The sequence below is a fragment of the Amblyraja radiata genome, unplaced genomic scaffold (genome assembly GCF_010909765.2).
Source record: "Amblyraja radiata isolate CabotCenter1 unplaced genomic scaffold, sAmbRad1.1.pri scaffold_1148_ctg1, whole genome shotgun sequence".
Lineage (NCBI taxonomy): Eukaryota > Metazoa > Chordata > Chondrichthyes > Rajiformes > Rajidae > Amblyraja > Amblyraja radiata.
This window is the reverse complement of record NW_022630331.1, coordinates 15,021-23,549: the sequence shown is the minus strand read 5'-3', so window position 1 is coordinate 23,549 and position 8,529 is coordinate 15,021. Positions and strand designations below refer to the sequence as shown.

The window sequence follows — 8,529 nt, the reverse complement described above, 5'->3', positions numbered from 1 at the left end:
CCTCACTGCCCCTCCCCCCTCACTGCCCCTCCCCCTCACTGCCCCTCCCCCCTCACTGCTCCTCCCCCCTCACTGCCCCTCCCCCCACAGACCGGTTGGACGAGATCTTGGCAGCAGCACAGCAGTCGATCGCCAATGAGACGGGCAGCGTTCAACCCAGCGCCCCCCCGACACGGCCACCCCCCCGCACCTACTACGGGGCAGAGGTGGGTACACGCACGCGTGGGGTGGGGGGGATGGGCGAGAGGGGGAGGGGGGGAGGGGTGTGTACGAGAGTGAGGGTTTGTGCAAGAGTGCGTGTGTGTGAATAGGAGAGTGTGTGGGTGTGAATGTGAGAGTGCGTGTGACAGGGTTGTGTGTATGTGAGTGTGTGTGCTAGTACATGTATGTGTGAGTGTATGTGTGTAATGGGTGTGTGTGTGACTATGAGTGTATCAGCATGTAAATTGTGCGAGTGTGTCAGTGTGAGTGTACATAAGTGTTTGTGGATAAGTGTCTCAGCATATACATGAGTAAACATGTGAGTGAGCACTTGTGTGAGTGTGTAAGCATGTCTGGGTGTGTATAAATGTATGAGAGCTTGTATGTGTGCAAGAGTGTAAGTGCATGAGTGTGTATACGTGTGTGTGAGCGTGACTGTGTGAGCGTGAGTGTGTATACATGTGTGTGAGCGTGAGTGTGTATACGTGTGTGTGAGCGTGAGTGTGTATACGTGTGTGTGAGTGTGTGTGAGCGTGAGTGTGTGTGAGCGTGAGTGTGTATAAGTGTGTGTCACCCCTAGTGAACAGTGTGGGCAATGTGACACGGTGCCTCATCGTCCGACATCACACGCCTGGCGTTTGGACACGTGTGTGCGGTCCGAGTCACCGCTCCACATGTAATGAACATGTTAAGGACACGCATGTTTAGTGCCCATGATGCCCTCCGGCCACAGTACCTCTGGCCGCCTCACGAAGCCGGTAGTGAGCTGGGCCTGCAAGCCAGCTCGCTACCACCACCCCTGGGCTGGTGCAGGTACTGCGCGCCTCCTCAACATGCCCGCTCCACACCAATGGTGCAGCGGGTAGTGCTGCTGCCTCACAGCGCCAGAGTCCCGGGTTCGATCCCCACCACTGGCGCTGTCTGTGCGGAGTTTGCACGTTCTCCCCGTGACCTGCGTGGGTTTTCTCCGGGTGCTCCGGTTTCCTTTAGTTTAGTTCGGAGATACAGCACAGAAACAGGCCCTTCGGCCCACCGAGTCCGTGCCGACCAGCGATCCCCGCACACTAACACTATCCTACACACACACACTAGGGACAATTTACACTTACACTAAGCCAATTAATCTGCAAACCTGCACGTCTTTGGAGTGTGGAAGGAAACCGAAGATCTCGGAGAAAACCCACGGGGGGAACGTGCAAACTACGTACAGACAGCAACCATAGTCGGGATCGAACCCGGGTCCCCGGGGCTGCAAACACTGTAAGGCCGTGACAAGCGGTGTATTCCTTCTCCCTGGCACATTGAGCTAGGGGCAGGAGCGGGGGAGAGGGGTGTGCCGGTGTGGGGGTTGTCCGGGCCGGTGAGAGCACTGACCGTTTGACCGCCTACCTCCACAGACGCTGTACGGGCAGCCGGGCATGTCCGTGATGGCAGCGCCCATCAGCTTCGACCGCCCCTACCTGGCAGCTCAGCAGGGAATGATGCGACAGAAATCCATGGGTGAGTGAGTGGTCAATGGTGTGGGTGGGTGGGAGGGAGGGAGGGTGGGGGTCAAGAGTGGTGTGCGACTGTAACAGGGGCTGGGAAAGAAGTGGACCGTCCAAAGACATTCTTGCCATAGAGGGAGCACAGAGAAGGTTCACCCGACTGATTCCTGGGATGTCAGGACTTTCATATGAAGAAAGACTGGATAGACTCGGCTTGTACTCGCTAGAATTTAGAAGATTGAGGGGGGATCTTATAGAAACTTACAAAATTCTTATGGGGTTGGACAGGCTAGATGCAGGAAGATTGTTCCCTATGTTGGGGAAGTCCAGAACAAGGGGCCACACAGTTTAAGGATAAATGGGAAATCTTTTAGGACCGAGATGAGAAAAACATTTTTCACACAGAGAGTGGTGAATCTGTGGAATTTTCTGCCACAGAGGTAGTCGAGGCCACAGTTCATTGGCTATATTTAAGAGGGAGTTAGATGTGGCCCTTGTGGCTAAAGGGATCAGGGGGTATGGAGAGAAGGCAGGGATGGGATACTGAGTTGGATGATCAGCCATGATCATATTGAATGGCAGTGCAGGCTCGAAGGGCCGAATGGCCTCTACTCCTGCACCTATTGTCTATGTTGTTGTACAGAGATTGTCCCCACCAGTACTGTAGCAGTGTTGATCATTCTCTCCCCTCTCTCCTCCGACAGGAGCCTCTGAAGAGGAGAAGCAGTTCTTGTTGCCCCCGGCCTTCAAGTTTGCCCGCAGCCTGTCGGTGCCGAGTGCTGACGACATCCCACCTCCCCCCACCACCGCTCCCCCCGACCCCCCCTTCAACCTGCCCCAGCCCCGCTCAGGCCCCCCACCCCCTCCCGCGGCCCCTGCCCCTCCCTCCGCCCGCCCCGCATTCAACCCCGCGGGAGTGCCGGACCCGGGCCTGTACGCCAGCCTGCGCCACGGGTTGGTGGAGGTGCCGGGCAAGGCCGGGCGGCGCGAGAAGGCCCTGTCCTACCAGCCGGGCCCCCCCGAGGACAGGCCAGTCCCCGGGCCCCCCCCACCCTCCCCCTCCGGTCCCTCAGCCCCCGCCGGGCCCCGGGGCCGGCGTTCGGAGTCGCGCTACGTCAACGCGGGGGCCCGCCTGTGCGGGGCGGCCATGTACGTGCCCGCCAAGCCTCTGCGGCGCAAGGGCCCGCTGGTCAAGCAGTCGAAGGTGGAGGACGAGCAACAGCAGGACAAGACTTGCTCCATCCCCATCCCCACCATCATCATCAAGGCCCCGTCCACTAGCAGTAGTGGGCGCAGTAGCCAGGGCAGCAGCGTGGAGACTGAGGCAGGCCCCGAGCTGTCCCAGGCCCGAAACACCGTCGACTTCACCAGCCAGTTCGGCGCGGCGGTGGTGGGCGCGGCGCGGAGGGACAGGGAGCGCTACATGGAGGCCCGGCACAAATCCGCCATATTCCTGTCCACTGATGGCACGGAGACCCAGACCCAGGCCCAGGCCCAGGCTGTGGCCTCCTCCCGCCTGCCCCACTCCAAATCCATCGACGAGGCCATGTTCAACAACGCCGAGGCCTTTGTCAACATCGTGGCCTCGTCGGGTCGAGGGCCGGCTCGGGCCTACGCCAAGTCTGTGGCCACGGGCAGCGCCTTCAATGTCCTGCCCTCGGGCTATGGTCAAAGGGGGGCCGCGGGCACCTTCATCCACCCGCTCACGGGCAAGGTGCTCGACCCAGAGTCGCCCTTAGGCCTGGCCTTGGCTGCACGCCAGCGATCGCTGCAGGACCAGCCCAGGCCTGAGGCCCAGGCCCAGAGCCAGACCCAGGCCCGCTACAAAGAGCCAGGCCTGCCCGAGGCCAACAAGGCCCCTGGGGGAGGGGCAGCGGGGGTCCCTCCCCTTCATAGGCCCGAGCAGGCCCCCTCCAACCCCCCCGGCACCAAGGAGGCTCCTCTCCCCCCCAAGGAGAACCCCCACCCCCGTCCCCGCCCCCCCGCCACCACCCAGACCCTCCCCCTCACCTCCCTCCCCCCTCCCACCCTCTCCCTCGACACCGAGGAGGAGTTTGTCTTCAGCGACCCCCTGCCCCCTCCCCTCGAGTTCTCCAACAGCTTCGAGGGGCCCGAGGCCTCGCCCCCTCCTCCTCCACCCCCTCCGCCCCCTCCCCCTCCTCCTCCCCCTCCCCCCCCACCCCCCACCTCCCCTCCCCCCCCACCACCTCCCCTCCCTCCCCCCCCGGCCCCTGAGGCCCAGAGTCTGCCCACCCTCGACTCCACGGGCTCCAGCCTCACCTCCTACGACAGCGAGGTGGCCAACCTCACCCAGGCCCCTAAGGGCGAGGCTGGGGGCTGCCCCGAGCGGGGCCAGGCCGGGGCCCGAGTAGGGGGGGGAGGGGGGGGCTGCCCTTCCTCCGGGGGGAGCCCCCCAGATGGGGTGGGGGACTCTGGGATTGAGGAGGCGGACAGTCGGAGCGGGAGTGAGCAGCGAGTGGAGGCGGTCAGCAGTGCGTCCACTCTGTCCACTCTGTCCAGCCTCTCTGGCCTCTCCGGCCTCTCAACTGAGGGCAATGGGCTGCTGGACACTTACATCGCCTACCTGGATGGCCACGTGTTAGGCCCGGATAGGCCTGTGTTAGGCTCGGATAGGCCTCTGTTAGGCCAGGATAAGCCTGTATTAGGCTCTGATAGGCCTCTTTTAGGCCCGGATAGGCCTGTGTTAGGCCCGGATAGGCCTGTGTTAGGCCCGGATAGGCCTGTGTTAGGCCCGGATAGGCCTTTGTTAGGCCAGGATAGGTCTGCATTAGGCCAGGACAGACCTGGGGCCTACCCCAGCCACACTAGGCCCCGGCCCTCTCTCCCGGGTCGGCCCCCGCCCGCCAACCCCCCCTTCCTGCCCCCTCCCCCCCCCCAGTCCATGGCCTCCACCCACTGGGACGAGGGCCCCCTGGTGCAGGCGGTGGGCCCGGCCATGGTCCCGGGGCCCTGTATGGCCTCTGTCAAGGCCAGCATCATCAGTGAACTCAGCAACAAACTCCAGCAAATGAGTGGCGGCCCCTGGAGCAGCGGGGCCCCGACAGGGAAACCCCCCGCACTGCGGCACAGGTAACACGTACACGCACACGCACACGTACACGCACACGCACACGCACACGCACACGTACACGCACACGTACACGTACACGCACACGTACATGCACACGCACACGTACACGCACACGTACACGCACACGTACATGTACACGCACACGCACACATACACGCACACGTACACGCACACGTACACGCACACGCACGCCCGCACACTCACGCGCACACACACAAGGGAAGGGTGGGAGGAGAGAGGGAGGAGGGAGGGGGGCAGCAAGGGGGAAATGTGTAGAGGGGAGACGGGGGGGAAAGGTGATTTCCGGGCTGGGAGTTGGGGACAGAGGGCAGGGCCTATCTCACAATCTCTCTCATTCCTTCTCTCACTGTCTCTCCGTCTCACTCCCCCTCTCTCTCCCCTTCTCTCCCCCCCCTCCCCATCTCTCTCCCCCCCTCTCTCTCTCTCCCCCGCTGCTCCCCCCCTCCTGCAGGCTCTCGGACGACTCGGGCCTGGGTCTCAGGGGTCAGTGCTGGCCAAAGTCGGGCCCCCACAGCCACCGGACACTGGAGTTCGAGATGAAGTCGCCCACCCGCCGGTCCCCCAGCCCCTCCTTGGCCCAGGGGGAGGGGCGACCGGGCCCCCCCACCTCCACCCCCCGACCATCCTCCCTGCCCATCTTCCCCTCGGCCCTGGTGGGCGCCCCTCCCCCTCCCCCTCCCCCGGTGGGTGTGGGGTTCGAGCCGGCCCCGGGTAGCCGGGCCCACTCCCCGGTCGGGTTGGGGGGGTTCCAGTCCCCCCCGCCCGTGCCCCCCGACAAGCCGTTTGCCGCCAAGCCACTGGCCTTCTGGAGCAAGTTCGACGTGGCGGACTGGCTGGACTACCTGCGGCTCGGCGAACACAAGGACCACTTCTTGGACAACGAGATCGACGGCAGCCACCTGCCCTCCCTGCAGAAGGAGGACTACGTGGATCTGGGGGTCACCAGGGTGGGCCACCGCATGAACATTGAACGGGCCTTGAAGCAGCTGCTGGAGAGGTGATCCCAGATCCTGGAGGCTTCTCCCCCCCCCCCTCCTTGCCCACCCCTTGCCCACCCCTTGTCCCCCCCCCCCCCCCCCCCCCCCCCACCTCACCAGACCAACTCTACCCGAAGGATGGCCAATGTATGAAGCCAGAAGCCAACAACCCCCACCCACCCCCCTCCCCCGCACTCTACGATGGGCGGCCAACGGAACCAACACTTGAGAAGATGCCAACACTAAGGGCGACCAAGACTCTTGGGTCAAGGGCGGCCAAGACTCTTGGGCAACTGAGATGCCAGCAGGTTTGACCAAGATCTTTGGACAGCAGCAACATCAATGCCAATGTCAACGCCAATGCCAAGGCCGCCCAAGACTCTTGCCAACTTGTAGACCCTGACGTGGGCTTGTGGACCTCCTGACGCCGTCTCTCTGCCAAGCCCCCAGTACGTACACAGCCCCGAGGGTCCCAGTTTTGTGTGTTTCCCCGACCCCCCCCCCCCCCCACACACCCCAGACCCTCAAAAAACCCCCTCAAGAGTAGATCGCTAAACTCCCCCCCCACCCCCCCGACCTATCACCCGATGAAACACTGGCCCCCAATTCCGTGCGCACACACAGCCCTGTAAAGGAGTGGCCTCCGCATTCAGCTATGTCCAGGAGTTTGGGCAGCTCAGAGAAGGTGCACTGGACAGACACCCTCGATCGGCCAGTTAGTTGACCACACTACTAACTTGACCAGTTGGCTGTCCACATTAGACCGCAGATGGTAGACACACAAAAAGCTGGAGTAACTCAGCGGGACAGGTAGCGTCTCTGGAGAGAAGGATTGCGTGACGTTTCGGGTCGAGACCTTTCTTCTGGTGACTGTGTTGGGTTGTTAGATCTTCTACGTTGAGGGTCCTGGGTCGAACATCTTGGGTCCTGTGGGGGAGGGAGGTGGGGGGGGGCAACAGTCTCCATCCCCAGGATCACTGTTCCATGACCCCCTCCTTTACAGAGGGGGAGGGGTGAGGACGGTGATGGATTCGGGGAGACACCAGCAGGTCCAAGAGGCATGTTGACCCCAACCCCCAGCCTCCCAGCTAATGGGCAATAGGTGCAGGAGGAGGCCATTCGGCCCTTCGAGCCAGCACCGCCATTCAATGTGATCATGGCTGAGATGGTGGAGTTCAGGAGGCTCTTAGATGGGTACGTGGATACTGAGGGATATGGACCACAGGCCGAGGAGATCAATTTACCTTGCATCACGCTCAGCATGGACATTGTGGGCCGAAGGGCCTCTTCCTGTGCTGTACTGTGTGCAGGAAGGAACTGCAGATGTTGGTCCAGACCTCAGTTGGAAACAAAGTGCTGGAGTAACTCAGCGGGTCAGGCAGCATCTCCGGAGTAAAGGGACAGGTGACGTTTCTTCAGACCAGGTGAGCTCCCAGGTAAACTTGGACAATTCCCAAAAGAGGGTCGATCCGAAATGCTGGAGCATCTTCTATCCCCCTCCATCCCCTTCCCTCCCCTCACCAATCTAAATTCCATTCACCACACCCCAAGACCCCCTGCCCTGTTCATCACGCCCCTGCGTGGAAACAGGCCCTTCGGCCCATCGAGACCATGCCGGCCACCGATCACTCGTTCATACTGGTTCAATGTTATCCCACTTTCTCATCTGCTCCCGACACACCAGGGGAGGGGGGCAATTTACAGTGGGCCAATTCACCTACAAACCCGCACGTCTTTGGGGTGTGGGGGGAAACCCAAGCACCCGGAGAAAACCCACGCGGTCCCGGGGAGAAGCGGCCGAGAAGGTTTGTGGGTTTGTGCATGGGAGTTTTGGTTGTGCTGGCTGCCAGGGGAATAATCCCAGCGGGCCCTCCAGCTCAGTGGGGTGGTCAGTAATGTCTTTATCCCGAGCTGCAGGATGCAGAGTGGTCCGTGTGTGTGTGTGTGAGAGAGACAGAGAGAGAGAAAGAGGTGTGAGAGGAAGAGAGAAAGAGAGAGAGAGAAAGAGAGAGATGAGAAAGAGAAGAGAGGAAGGAGAGAGGTGAGAGAGAGAGAGGTGAGAGAGATTGTGTGTGTGTGTGAGGGAGCGTGAGAGATAGGCATGTGAGTGAGTGAGAGGGAGTTGTATGTGTGAGTGTACATGCGTTTGTGTGTGTGTGTACATGCGTGTGTGAGTGTACATGTGTGTGTGTGTGTGAGTACATGCGTGTGTGTGTGTGTGAGCACATGCGTATGTGTGAGTATACATGTGTGTGTGTGTGAGAGTACATGCGTGTGTGAGTGTACATGTGTGTGTGAGTGTACATGCGTGTGTGTGTGTCCACATGTGTGTGTGTGTACATGTGCGTGTGTGTGTGAGTGTACATGTGTGTGTGTGAGTGTACATGTGCATGTGTGTGTGAGTGTACATGTGTGTGTGAGTGTACATGTGTGTGTGTGTGAGTGTACATGTGTGCGTGTGTGTGTGTGAGTGTACATGTGTGTGTGTGTGAGTGTACATGTGTGTGTGAGTGTACATGTGTGTGTGTGTGAGTGTACATGTGCATGTGTGTGTGAGTGTACATGTGCATGTGTGTGTGAGTGTACATGTGTGTGTGAGTGTACATGTGTGTGTGTGTGAGTGTACATGTGTGTGTGTGAGTGTACATGTGTGTGTGTGTGAGTGTACATGTGTGCGTGTGTGTGTGTGAGTGTACATGCGTGTGTGTATGAGTGTACATGTGTGTGAGTGTACATGCGTGTGTGTGTGTCC

At 60.6% G+C, this 8,529-nt stretch overlaps 1 protein-coding gene across 1 annotated transcript; it reads left to right on the top strand.

Moving 5' to 3' along the window:
• Positions 1–90: 90 nt before the first annotated feature.
• Positions 91–7,451, top strand: LOC116969772 (SH3 and multiple ankyrin repeat domains protein 1-like; the record flags this gene model as incomplete). Its single annotated transcript, XM_033016554.1, has 5 exons — positions 91–206; positions 1,599–1,701; positions 2,393–4,778; positions 5,252–5,835; positions 5,870–7,451. Coding segments are annotated over 4 exons (3,155 nt in total), but the record flags the coding sequence as incomplete, so codon positions are not given.
• Positions 7,452–8,529: the final 1,078 nt, after the last annotated feature.